The sequence below is a fragment of the Serinus canaria genome, chromosome Z (genome assembly GCF_022539315.1).
Source record: "Serinus canaria isolate serCan28SL12 chromosome Z, serCan2020, whole genome shotgun sequence".
NCBI classification, from domain to species: domain Eukaryota; kingdom Metazoa; phylum Chordata; class Aves; order Passeriformes; family Fringillidae; genus Serinus; species Serinus canaria.
Window position 1 is genome coordinate 22,315,017 of NC_066343.1, and position 14,846 is coordinate 22,329,862.

The 14,846-nt window shown below is 36.9% G+C and overlaps 1 protein-coding gene across 2 annotated transcripts in view; it reads right to left on the reverse strand.

The window, feature by feature from the left end:
- Positions 1-14,846, reverse strand: part of HSD17B4 (hydroxysteroid 17-beta dehydrogenase 4) — a 63,567-nt gene that overhangs the window by 15,135 nt on the left and 33,586 nt on the right. For both annotated transcript variants that reach the window (XM_009096355.3, XM_018921215.3), the window contains exons 18-21: positions 7,073-7,142; positions 3,075-3,181; positions 2,679-2,765; positions 186-275 (exon numbers count right to left, since the gene is read on the reverse strand). In XM_009096355.3, coding sequence (XP_009094603.2) covers positions 186-275; positions 2,679-2,765; positions 3,075-3,181; positions 7,073-7,142 — 354 coding nt within the window. The remainder of the gene's footprint in view (positions 1-185; positions 276-2,678; positions 2,766-3,074; positions 3,182-7,072; positions 7,143-14,846) is intronic.

Genomic DNA, 14,846 nt, shown 5'->3' on the forward strand with positions numbered 1-14,846 from the left:
CTCAAACAGATCAATTAACATCTGTATCTTAAATAAAGTACATGTTAGCATCTCTGAATTCGTAACTCCTCTGAATACTGCAAATTAGATTGGTAAGAGACCTAAGTATTTTTTCCTGTGTTTTTCACCAAAATAAAGCCTAACTGTGCTTCTCTCAAGTTAAGACTTCCATTGCTTCCACCTACCATCAGAGACTCTCGAGCAGAAGGCTTTTCCAAGGCTGGTACTATATCCACATAGCCTCCTGCAATGGCAACTTCTCCAGTCTCCTTGATCTGTAGTGGGGGAAAAATACATTAAAGAGATGATTTATTTGCAGAAAGTCACAAAAGAAGGGCATCTAAGGAGTATTCTTGATATTTTAAAATTAGAGATGTAAAGAGAAAACAGAACAGTTACACAGTGAAAAAAAACACCTCATAAATGTGCTGAAGTCTTGAGGCAAATTGTTATGTTTTCCAAACAACTCTTCAAGAAAAATAATTATTTTCATCTGGAGAAATTGTACCAAAATATATTGCTGGTGTCCTGCTCACAAAACAGTTGAAAAACCTTATTTACCTCCAGTGTTACAAGTTGCTGTCAATATTTCCTCATAAATAGTTCCTAGAAAGACATTGTTCTAAAATGTTTTTCCTTGAGGTAAATATTCAGTTGTCAAGAGTCCATTTAGACAATTTCACTATCTCCACATGCCTTATATTTCAACTTGCACTAGAAACAGCTTTTTAAGGATTGCAAACAAGGAAGATTACAAAAAGAATGATGGAAAGTACTGGAAGTCACCCCAGTTTAATTTTTTGAAATAGCTACTTCAGATTAGAAAATGGGTTTCAATCTGGTATTTTCTCTTTGAGGGATGTGACAAACCCTACTGACTTATGGCAGCTAACAGAAGACAGCAAATTGACGCACTGATAATGCATATAGAGAAGTGTATGACAAATAGCCAAACTGAAGAAATATCCAGTATCACAGCCTAGTTTATTGCACTACATTAACTATTAGTCAAATCATGCCTAACAGCTTGTTTGTTACCTGCTGCCACTGCACTTCAGACAATGCTGAAAATGGGATTCAAACCACCCTCTCAAAGCTTTAAGTCCATCTATAGTTTGATTTAACCAGAGTTCATTTCAGCCCAAAGATGGATTTAGTTCATACAAATCCAACATGCAATAAGAAACAAAACTTTGCACACCTCATAACTGTTTAAGATGGTCTACTATAATCCTGTTAAACCTTGTAATTTCTATCCAAAATGAGTTACTCCAAAATTGTGGAAGAAAAATCCTTAGCAAAATTCACCAAAACTCTACATATTAGCAATTACTAAACCAAGCATAATTACAAATTTTGCCTTTAAACACAACAGAACAACTCACCCTGCTTACAAATTTGGAAGGGCTTGGAAGCATATATGAATTCTATTAACTAACATGGTATATGAAAACCATCAAAAGTAAACATATGGATTCTAGATTCAGTCGGGATCCGGTGACATTACCTTTTAAATATAGCTACAGTTATTTTCAAAGCTCATTTGAGGCACCAAGCTACCTCATTTTCTACTAGTAATTAGAAGCCGAGATTTTTTACACAGTAGTCTCTGCATTGTTACCATTCTGAAATTTTGTAGCTGCTACCACCCATCAGGTCTGCAAACAAAATTTGCTCCTTCAGTCAAGGTATATCCCAAAAAGCTGTATGAATATAGAATTCCTCTGTTCCTACGATGACTCTCCTTGTTTGATTTTGCCTGCCCAATCCCCCATGCAGCTGCAAATATACCTGCAGCCTTTCTCACTAATAAAGAGCTGGCTACATTTTTATGGAGATGAGGCTGAAAACTTTGGGCAGCAAAGCAATGTAACTCTCACCGCATAAACCAAAGCAAATATTGACAAATACCAGTATCAAATCATAGGTAAAGAAAGTGAAAATGTCATATGATGCTACATAAGTGATGACATTCACTTTTATTTTTTGCCCTTTACCTGGAGTTTTACCCTTAGTTCCCAGTAAGTTCCCAGTAAGGTTGGCATGGAGACAACCGTTAACAGGATAGCCACACAAAATGTTACTAGCAGGACCAAAGAAAATAGAATAATGCAAACTCAGATCTCATAAAAGTGTAAACTGTTTAATTGTAGTTACTACGTTCAACTGCTATGAAATTTCCATTTTTAGGAAGTTGCCCTGTGTAGCTGCAGCTTAAATTTAACAATCTAAGCTAAATCTGCAGCACACTTACATGCATAAACTGTTAAGAGCCGATTAAGATAAATAAATGAAGAAAAAAAAAAAAGAAAAGAAGATGAATACACAAAGTTATGAGTAACTCCAGAAAACAAGCACACACTATGATGACCTGAGGATAATTTTTTTTTAATATTTTTCATTTATCCCCAGTGGAAAAACACAAAAATGCACACACAATGAAAAGAGTCCTTATTTAATACGAGGGTATTAAGTGATTATAATGGTACTTCTACTAGAATCCTAGTGACACCATAAAGTCAGTAAGACTATTTCATTCTATTTGCTTCATTTCTTTACTATGCCTTTGCCAATGGTGTGCTGCTTAAAGAGTCATCTTTTCTTGCTCCCCCTCATATCCTCAGTCTTTTAACCAATACATCTTTCTCTGAAGCCCACAGTGAAGAGACTGTTCTGACCTTGGTCTGAAAGTGGATTCTATTTCCTTCCTTCCACATTTCTGTTTGCAAAGTTTCCCCTGGATAGACTGGCTTCGCAAAGCGAACCTAAAAGCGAAAAACGGAAAAAAAATGTGGGGTTGCAGAAAGATTTGTCTGTTATATGTAAATGCAAAGCTTAAACATGTTGGCTCAACTAAAATGAAAAAAAGAGAAAAATTAAGTCAACTATCAATGTAAAAAGCCTAAATATTTAAGCAAACATAAAAGACAGAGGCACTAAAATGCATGCAGCTGTAAGTAAAAGCAATTCTGGCAATTAAGACATCATGAAAGTCTTCCCCCACACTTAAGATTTCTTTTGGCACTAAAATAGAAAAATCCAGGAAATTTACTGCAAAGAATTAACACACAGACCTTGATTGCCTTGAATCTGTTCACGTCATTATTTGCAAACTGCTTCAAAACGTTCCTAGCAGCAAACCCAAAGGTGCATAGTCCATGAAGTATAGGCTTCTTAAATCCTATTGAAAGAGGTAACATTTTAGCATTTTTAATATTAGGACCATGAATGCAGCTTCTATTAATAGCTATACCTTATTCATAGTATTTTCCTCCATTAGTGTTCTCAACACTTTTTCTTTTTAACCTGATTTATCTCAACAAAAAAGTGTCTGTTACTATTTATTATTTCCTCTACTTTTGGGCAAAGGAAAGTGGTTGGTGACAAGCTGGACTCTTAGCACTGCCTGTGGTCTGTGAGACTCAGAAATAGAATTAGTCCCAGTCTGTAGAGGTGACAAAATGAAAAATAAGGAGATTATCTGTTTTAGTATGTATGCACAGGCACACCAGACATGCAGTTATATAAATATAAGTATGTACATTAAGGGTAAGAGGTATTGTAATCATTAAAAAGTGGCAATACTAAGATTATTTGATACGTCCTGTTTTGAATACCTATTCATGGCTGGCCAAAGCCACCTAATACAATGCCTGCTTCTGCTTTAGGATTAATTTACCTTTATTTAGAAATAAAAATAAAAAAGACAAGAAAAGAAAACTTGCAACGTTTTTCTGTTTTTCTTATACTGACATTTTTGTCAAGTTTCCTCAAACTCCTAGGCTTTGAAGTAGGAGCTCAACCTTGGCAGAGGATAAGCTTTGTATTAGTGTTGCAACTTTTTCCACTACTGTCAAAATCTGACAAAATAAACCTTTGAAAACTGGCCTCAGATTTGCTAAAGTGCAACTGTTAAGTTATAAAGATGCTGCTTGTATATTCTGATTCCTCTAACAGGTTGTTCCGACCTGACAAGGCAGGTAAACAGTAATTGATCACACTTGCAACAGCCCATGGAATCCAGACAGAGCTGTCCAGCTTTGGCACTGAAACAAGTCGCTTTGCCCAGAACTTGTATGCTACTCTTGTCTGCCAGAGTCTGCTTTTCTTGAGCTCTTAACGACTTCTCATTGCATCTACACAGCACAAAATGTTCTTTCAAGGGTCAACAGCTGGAAGACAAACCAAAACCAAAACAAAACAAAAAAGAGGAGACAGGAGAAATTCTAGCCAGCAAAAAACCAGAAGATGTTAAAGAAAAGAAGCCACCATCAAGACAGAAATAAAATGCCACAACGGCACCATCCTAGCTTTGGCTGGGCTATAATGAATTTTCCTCTCTAGTAGCTTGTACAGTGCTGTGCTCTGAATTTAGTGTGACAGTAATGCTGAAAATACACTGATGTTTCAGCTGATGCTAAGTAGTGTCTAACGTATGCCAAACACTCTTCTGTGACCTATGATCTGCCACCCAAGAGGTGGCAGAACCTCACGCTCAGGATATAAACTGGGGGAAGCTGGCCAGGAGCTACTGATTATGGCTCGGGGATGGGTTGGGCATCAGTCAGCAGGTGATAGGCAAAAGTGTTGTGCACTTATTTCTCTTGGGTTTTACTCTTCACTTCTTCTTTTCTTTATTATTTGTGGTAGTAGCAGCAACATTAGTATTATTAATATAATCCTTTACTTTGCTTCAGTTATTAAAGTGTTCTTATATCAACCCACAAGTTTTACCTTTTTTTTCTCTGCAACTCTACTCTCCATCCCACCAGAAGTGGGGGTGGGAGAGGAAAGGGAAGTGAAGGGAAAAACAGGCAGGGTAGACATAAGGAATGAGCAAGTGGCTGTGTGCTAACTAGATACAAGCTGAAATTAAGCCATGGAAGATTCAATGCTGGGAAAGATGGGAATTATGAGACCAAAGGAAGGACAATTCTAGCAGAATTATGGGTGAGAAAGAGAAATTTTTCACATTACATTAGAAGACATGACAAAATGGCAGGCTTAAAGGAATATGTGCCTGTTTTCTCACTGTTAAGTATTCCAACCTGATCACTTTGTCATCTCTTTCCCACAAAATGTTTGAGTATGTACACTTTCAATAGCACTCTATTTTGTATACAATGGGCACTGTTCTGAAAGCACAAAGTTACCATGCAGTCAGATTACAGCACTATTGTAACATCATCAGTTTTCAGTATCTCTCATTCAGAATGTTATAGTGACATCTAGCTCTTTAAAAACTCAGTTCAATTCACTATGCAAGAACCGGAAACCACCCACTCTATTCAGAACTCAGAAACAGCCAAATATACCCAATCCTGTTTTTCCCATTATTTTCTTTATAAAACTAATGCATAGTCGAAGAAATATTCCATTAGCTAAATTCTGTTACTTTGTATCTGGACTGAAACAAAATCAAAGTAAATATTGCTTTCTAGTATCTGGAAACACAAGACATAGGAATAAAGGCACAAGAATATAAACAGGTGTTTTCACATAGTTTATGTCTTCTGAAACATTACCCACATGAAGTCTTAACAATAATCCAGGAATGACCTGAATGCATTATGCTGAATGCTTGCTTCCCATGCACAATGGTGGGAAACAGCAAAGGAGAGCATCCACAGAGATTGTTACATGACAAGAAGGTGTGTGAATAGATCTGAAGGAAAATAAACATTAGCACACCTAGAAAAAAAAAATTGTGACTACCTCCACAATCATTTCTTCTTTGATAGTACTTGCATTTAGCATAGGTACAGTACTGTCATAGTTCCAATATCAGCACAGTATTTTTATGTTGAGACAAAGGGACATCTTATCTACAGTATTAATTTCATTTTCCCTGTCTATGTGCAGGTGCTCTTTGTCTGAGCAGGTAGAATATCTCTACTTCTCTTATTTTGTTAGGTTTTTAAAGTATTACCATCATTATTATTCCAAACATTGGGTTTTCAATTATAAACATGTATTTCTCATCTCCATCATCATCGTTAACAAACCATCATAACAAACAGAATGCTTTAACAAACCAGGGAAATCTCTTCTTGGACCCTAGTATTTGACAATCATTACTTATGAACACAAACATACATACAAAACCGAGTTAACAAACAAATTAGTAAGCATTTATGAAAGATAATTTTCAAATGTATGTTAAATGTGATCTGAACAAGGAAACATAGCTCTGCTCTATTTATCTTGATAAGAACACCATACCATGACACTTGCGTATTAAAAAAGAAATTCATCCGGAAACTGCAGACTAATTGTTACAGATTAGTAGGCTCACATAATGTTTATGACGAAGCCATGCATATTCAGGAAAATTTCTTAAGTAAATCAAATTGCTGCCTTCCCAGAGTAATCAAACTATACTACTTACAAGGCCTGAAAATATGCCAGAAAAAACAACTTTACAATACGATTTCAAGAAAACACCCTTTTTCATTAACTGCATCTCTTCAAGAATTAGTCAGTGCAGTCTCTGATCTTGTGCTTTAGCATGTAGAATTCTTAAATTAACAAGCTAATGCACTAGCAAGAGGTACAGTTAAACAATCTTAAAGGAAAGAAGTGCTAACAAGCTCCCTCTCTCCTGCCCTCCTGGATTTATTGGGATAGAGAAGACTACACTGAAGAACAAAAAGTTCCACTGAGACCCACATAGTCTCAAAATTATTCAGATGGAAAGAACTACATATCAGAGAATTTATGGGATTTCTTCAGAAGCCTTGATAGTCAATTATTTCTGCTTATGAAACAGACATAGTGAAAACAGGATAGCGGCAATAAACAAGATCTAAAGGAAAATAGCTTATAATGTATGCTTCCATTTTAAGTAAAGTCCAAGCACCATTCCCCATTTCTAGCTACAAGAAGCAATGCTTCAAACTGAAGTGTCATGCAGAACTTTGAAGTTATTTAACTGGTGACTCTTAGAACAGCTTTAAAACAAGCACTGCTTTTCCCAGGTTGTTAAAGATGTAAATAATGAAAAATAGATTAAAAATACATTTACATTATCCTTCATCCCAATATTAACACAATGGTACTCCCATCAGCTCACCTCCAAGAGCAGCAAAACTTGGATCCACATGTAAAGGATTCCAATCCCCACTCAGTCGATACAAGGCAGCCTGCAGAAACAGAACAGGAGTCACAACAAGCAGAAATCACTGGGAAATTCATGACAGATTAAGAAACACATCACAATCTATTTTACTAGTCCTTACATAATATACTCTACAACAAGGCATGTAAAACAGAAACTAATTGTTACTGTTTTCTTTGACAAATTTATCCACAGTGTAAAACAGAAGCAAATCTATTATTTTTTGGAATAACATACAAACACAGTACCATGTTTTTCCAACAACAGATTCACCTTACAGGGATCAGAAATACTCTTTCTTTTTTTTCTTCAAAATTATTATATACTGCTCTCATAGCAGATTCAAGGGTAGCTGATCCCAGTATCAAAAACAGACAATACCCTAAAGTAACACTCCAAGCTATCGAGAAGACTTTTGCTTGATGTTAAATATTCTCTTTTGTTACTAAAAGAGTAGGTAAACACAGATTTATTATGTTTTATATACTATGAATGTGAATAAATCTGAGAAATTATGAAGAATATGGCTTCATATGAAACTGTACTTCAGGTTTCTCTCCCTGTGTAGATTTAGTGTTTTCATTATTAAATCTTGTATTTTCTGTACACGCAGAGCAGCCAGCAGTCCATAGTATGAGAGATCTCAAAAGCCAACCTGTGCATATTTCTGGAATAAAACCTTTTTCTCTGGTCAACAGATTACAGTGAAATCCAGTGACTAAATGATAGTGGAGTACTCCCTAGTAAAAATTTCCCAGAAATACAGTGAAAATCAGTACATTACATTAACTGATGAACATTCTAAGAATTTAGCAGCTTAATTATGATGACATATACAAATTGAACACAGATTTAATTGAAAAAAGCTTTTAACCTGAAAATAAATTGTATTTTAGTCAAGCACATTACTGGCCTCTAGAACACGTTGTCAGTAAAAATTTTTTCCCAGCATTTTGAGCTAGGACAATAAAAAATAGTATGTATTTATTTGAATGAGGATAAGCTTTACCAAATTCTGTTAGGAGAAAGACTTGGAGCAGATTTCTGTTTGGAACAGATTTCTCAAAGAGAAGGAAGAAAAAATAAAAGATTCCCAAAAGGAAGAATTTTCTAATATATGCCTAACACTGCTTTTCTATCAAGTCTGAAGCAGAGTAACTAGAAAGGTTCTCAACTCTTTTTATAATTTTAAACCATAATGCATTTGTTTTCTTTTTTAACCTGTTCATATTCAGATAATTTCTCCCCCATCTGCAGCTTTAACACTAAGCTCTACTTCTCTCTTATTTCTCACAGCAATTTTCATCAATACAGCATGTGTTTTGAGCCTGAGTTAAGGTGGAATGTAAAGATCTTGTCTGTGCTTTCTGTGAGTGCAGGAACCAGACACTAAAAAGAGCAAGAAGAAAATGGTAAACTGCACCACTTGCATTAGCATGCAAATCTTAGGAAGGCAAACAGTAAGCTAATAACTCTCTGTGGCTGTTTACGTATTTCTTTACTGGTTTTGAAACACTTTTCCTTTTGGAAAAAAAAATAACAGTGGATCAGGGATTTGTAACTGTAGTTTTATCTTTGCCAAAAACATGTATTTATTATAACTTTTTTTTTTCAATTATCTTCTAATTAATTGTATAATTCCTTAGGAAAATAATGAAGACTGTAAATTTAATAGTAGTGTAAGTTCATCTGGGTCTGTGTTCAGCATTCTGAAAAAGACCTAAGAGAGGGCAAAAAATTTCCTGAATATGTAAAAGTTATAACACTATCAAAGACATTTTTAGTGAGAGACAGACCCATACTGTCTTTTCACACAAGTAAATTTAAATCTGAAAATCTTAAGGGAATTCTTCAACAGAATTCTATGAAATAGGCTATCTCCCGTCATTACTCAAGTTTTCTTTCAAAAGAGTCCGAAATCTAACAGCAAACTGCTACTCAAGAAAAAGTTGCCAGATATTAATTATTAAATAATTGAGTGATTTCATAGCTAAATTAAAGTTCTAGGGTCTTACTGTCATTCTTCAATTAATTTGAATTTTTACAAAAGCTGTCAGGAGGCTGTTTTCACAAAAGAGCTGTTGCAATAAATTTTAATTCTTGCTAAATAACATTTAGTGGCAGTACTGGAAAGTTCAATTTATGGATCATAACAAAAAAGACAAATTTCTGTGTAAGCCCAAATCTCAAATCAAGCTATGCAGCTGTTGCTTACTAAAACTGTAATAAGAACTAATCATTTATTTAGAGTGATAATAAGCACTACTTGGGAGACAATACTTGTACCAGTGGTTTTCAAATTTACTATAGTAAAAACACTTGTGCTTTTCTAACAAAATAAATGTAGAAGTTAGAAAACAAGTGGATTTAGAGAATTAAATGTGGTCAATGTATTTAACTAAAATTCTGACATATTAATCTGGCAAATGATACTTGTCTTTTTGTATTTTCAATAACAACAGTGACACTGGTCACAGCTGGAAAAAACACAGGCACGCTGAATAACACAGTTACAATAGGTTTCTTTCAGATTTAGTGCAGCCAAATCAGGTCTGCCAACAAATTGCATTTAGCACAATCTTTGGTAAATCTTCATTATATAAATTACAGTCAACATGAAAACAGAACTGCTGTAATGCCTTGTTGGCTCTACTTTCTATATTCCTCCAGTAAGGACATTTCATAAGTCACAGCACTCTGGGGGACAGGGGGAAAAAGAAAACTAAAACTCAAGCACCAACCAAAGATGCAACCTTGAAAGATTACAATAATCAACTGATGTAAAGCATTAGGTTGAAGTCAGTCATAAAATAGTTGAATTGTTCTCCAATTAATGATACAAACTGTCAAGTCTCATTTCCTAACAATTTAGGAATTCTGACAGACCACAAAAGGAAAGGCGATATCAAGCCTGTCGGTGCCAATTTTTCAGTCTTCCTGCAGACTGTAATAAAGGTCAGTGGTAAAGCTGAGGAAAGAGGAAGCCAACTATCCACATATTTTTCCTTCTAAATGGGCAGAAAAATACCTCTACCAAAAAGCTTACCTTACCAAGTAAAGGTGTGTATATATGAATACATGTATGTACGGACATGGACATGCATGTATGCATGTATGTTTTTACAGACTATTTAAGACAAAAAGTAGTCATCTTGTGAAGAAAACATCCACAATCTCATCAGCATGCACCAATGGGCTCTCATTCACATTAAGAACAGTGAAAATTTCCAGTTCAAATGGCAATGTTGATGTTTCAAGAACTCAAATTTAGCACAGTACTTAAGTAATTCACTGTACACAAAACTTCCTCACCCTGCACTATTCATGCATTTTCTGTTTGTCCATATCAAATGTTTTTCAAATTTAGTATCAACTTATGTATTCTGACACAGACTTTGCAAAACATTAGTCACTTTTCAGCAACTGACAAATATGCAAGAAGCCTTTCCCTTAACAATACCTCTCAATTAAAAAAAACTACATTTCTTCATTTTAGGGAACTTCAAATGGATTAACAATTCCTACAGCCTTTACTAAGACATGTATAGACAAGGGGAGGAAACAAAGTCAGTAAGAAATATCAACTTGTTGAAACAAATTGACTGCCAGACTGTCATGGTTTGAGCCTGGCGTAATGCCAGTGCCCCCATGAGAATACCTCTTTCTCTGGTATCTACTGTGAGATGTGATCAGAGACAGAGTAGAGCAGGCTCCAACTTAAGATTGAAAGCAAAAAAAGAACTTTATTAACCTAAAACTACAAAGAAAAACACATAGAACACAGGATAAAAAACTTCCAAATTTCTTCCTCCTCCCCCCACCAAATTTCCAATTCCATTACCACCCTTTAGATAATCAATTCTCAATTCCTCGAGAAGAGAGGAGTCCCTCTTGCACCACAGACTTCCCCAGGAAACAGTTGAAACTTCTCGTGTTTCCATGTCACGTGTGGCACCGCCCGGAGAACATTTTGCCATCATGACATCCTTCCATGTCCAGTGCTCTCACCACTGCACATGGATCAGAGCTGCTTCTAGGGTTTTTTCCCTTAAAGGATGCTTTGTCCAGTTCCAAAAAGAGCACAGTCCCTCTCCTTTTGGGACACCTGATCCCCCCAGATTTCACCCCCTGGGGCTGAGGGGTCTCTTGAACAGAGATCATCTTCCTCTTCCTCTTCTTCAAAGACGGAGGGCACCACCACCACTCTCCTCACCCGTCGTCTCTGTTCACACACCTCCACATCACTGCACTCTCCTGGCTCTGAGCCATCGCCTCCCCCTGGAATGCAGTCTCTGTGTCACAGGAATACAAGTGGTTCTGCTGTGGCTATCCAAGAAAAGTCCAGCCAAAGGCCACTCCATCATCTCCTCCCACCTAGGATTCTTCTCAACTCTTCTCAATCTCATCAACTTCAGGAGGAACCAGCATTCGCAAGGTTTCCATCCTCCCCAGAAGGGTGAAAAGTCCCAGGCTCTAACGGTTTGGTTCATGAACTCCCACGCCTGGCTGCCCTGCTGGGCACCCCCCGCCTTCTCCTTCAGGCCAGCCGCGCTATCACAGGCACCGGCTCTGGCTCTCTCCCTCTCTCCGGGATGGGGGGGGATGGGGGATGGCTGCCCGAAGCCCTTGCAATGTTCTCCTCCACCCTTCGGCCCAGGCCTGGCCTACCTCCCTCTGGCCGCATGGCTCCCCTCCCTCCCGCCCAGCTCGGAGCCGGGCAGGGAGGGTCTGCTCAGTTCCAAACCGGAAACCAAAAGGAAATTCCCCTGGGAGTTCACAGCTTTTAACCCCCTGTGTTCTCAGAGGCGTATCCATGCCCTCAGTGGACAAACCAGGTGCCAATATCAAAATCTGAACACCAGTTGGCTTGACCACACCATCACAAAAAACTTCATTTCCTCTCAAACCACGACACAGACCCATACTTTTTCTTTTATCACCTTAATACACAAAATTCTACCATAATCCAAGCCCTCAAATATTTGTCAAAATCGCCATGCTTAAACCATTATATTCTGATATTCCCAACAAGAATAAACGCAAAGGATTGGGGGTTATATAAAACTTGACATTATGAACAAACTTTCAAAATAATTACTATTACAAACACTTAACATACAATAGTTCTGGGAGTACTGTTTCTGTAGACTCAAGCTTCTAAACAAATGACAGAAAGGTTACCAAACCTTAGCAAAGATTTCACATCCCTTTGTTTGGTTTCTATCATCCTTTCTTGTTTAGTAATTTTTCTTCTGTCATGCCGCCCATGTTTGTGAACCCACATCATTTCCTCTATCATGAAACAAATTATTTATGCTATAAATAGAAAAAAATCACCGAATCTCTCAGGAGGCTCTTTTGTGCTATTGCCTAAAATTCACTTAAATTTACACACCTTTAGGCAGTGCTATACTACTGTCTTTACAGAACAGGATATAAATTAGAATTTGTTCTACAACCATATTTTGCTGGGAACTCTGTATACCTTTCCTCAACGGCTTCCATTTTCTCCTGTTTGTTGCCCACACTGCGTGCATCAGTGTAGATGCACTTCAGTAGTGCATCTGATCCCACCATCTTTTTGTGGGTATGAAGATATAATTCCGACACTACACTCTTAATTGCTTCAATAACTCTTCTGTCTCTGCTGACACATGGATTCCATCTCCACTGAGACATCTTCCCTCAAATACTGTCATCCTGCCCTCATGCTTGTCTCTAGTAAGCCTGGTTTTATCCCTTTCCTGCTTCAAATCTAATTTAAAGAGCCCTGCTAAATCCTGTGCAAAGACCTTTTAGGCCTTTGAGATGGGCGTACCCTATCTGTTGACTGCAGGCCTGCTGTTGTGCAAACTGACCTATGATCAATAAAGCAAAAATTATGCCACTGACACCAGGCTGAGAGCCAGCTATTGATCTGATGGGTCTTCCTGTTTCTTCCTACATCATTCCCTAAATTGTCTAAAACCACAAATATTTACATATGCTTAGGATTCAAACACATATGAAGACTGCAGAATAAAAGATGGCTTTCCACAGATAAGGATTCACATTTGAACTACACATAAGCTTGGAAGAGTCTTTTCACACCATCCACAGGTATAAAGTAAAGCCTCATAATAATGGACCTACTGGCAACAGGCAAAAAACATCCCACAGTAGATTTTATTTTAATAATTCATTAAGCATTCATTAAATGCTTTCCATGATCTTCTTTCATTTAAAAAATTCTTCTTAGCAAGTTTTTATTGTAAATCAGATTTCTGCATAACTGTCTTCACAACTGCTTCCAGTTATATTAGGAACTGTAATTTTAACTGAATTTGACACAGTAAAAAAACTAAACTCAGGTAGCTGCAGTGTGAGCAGGACTGCAGGACTGAGCATGACTCAGGAAGGGAAGGTGACTCCTGCAGCCTTAATCACAGGATGCTGATGACACTGCTTCAAACAGGACAGGGGCAAATTACTTTTTCCCCTTTCAGAGAAAACAAAAAGTAACTGCATGTTTGAAAAAAAACCCAAAGCACTAAAAGCCAGCAATCTCTTCATATTCTGCCAATCAATGCTAGATTTATACCTGGAACAGAAGGCTTTACATAGTTTTTTTTAGACTAGTCTAGGTATGATTTAACTGAATCTCTTTCAAAATCTCTGAATGAGTAAATAATCATATTCACTTACATAAGTGAGATAATTTCCCTCTCATTACTCTTCAGAATGTAACCTGTTGCAATAAACAACATAGGAAAAACTGACTTCCTACACTGTCTCAGTTGATGCCTACAGCTTTTTCCTCACATGTGGAAGGAGTTCCTGATGAAGAGGGAAACAAACACACCATTCACACCAGCATCACTGAAAACTGTATCATTAAACCCTACACACAAAGCAGATTAAGACTACAAACCCCACAACCCTTACTTGGAATTTTTATCTTTTTAGATAACTGTAACACTTAAAACACTATCATAGTTTTCCAAATAAAAGCAACTTAAAAATGACAGGATATAAATATGCTCCTTTAACCGACCAGTATTTGGCTCAGCTTCATCAGCTCTAAAGAAGAACTTAAAAATTCTTGAAAGCAAGAATGGCCAAACTGCCTAACCCTGGAAGACTCAGAGCAGAAGTACCATGTGTCTGAGATCTCCAAGCTGCATGGAAAAGTAGCTGTAGCAGAAATTTACATGTGATAGCTCACATGACGCTGCATTGCAGAGTCTTAAAGGGTTCACAGTTGCATGCGCACAGCTGATTCAAAAGCATTACAGGCTGAGACAACATGTTTTTCAAAACCTGTCTAAATGTTCATTTTTACTTTTTTGTCATGTCTATTTCTCCCCTACTGATATAAGTAACTAGCACACAAAGTCAGATCTCAGAGTGGGAGAATGCTATAGAGAGATATATGATACTGTTGCAAACAAAGAGAATTTTTCTACTGGCAAACATTTTCTAAAATTATTAGATGTTCCATTGAGATAAGCTGACATTAACAAAAACTTGGAAGTCCTGCAAACTCCACATACTACAGCTTTAGTTTTGCCATGTCGCAAGCAAAAAAGTAGCTTTCAGGAAAAGCTGAAAGAAAAGAGAGAACACTGAAACTGAAATTATGTGGTCAAAAATTTCACCCTGTGCAGTACTGTTACAGTGTGTATTTGTTGTCACTACACTGTATATTCTGAATATTATTTCTGATACTTGAAGATAAGAACAGTTTTTT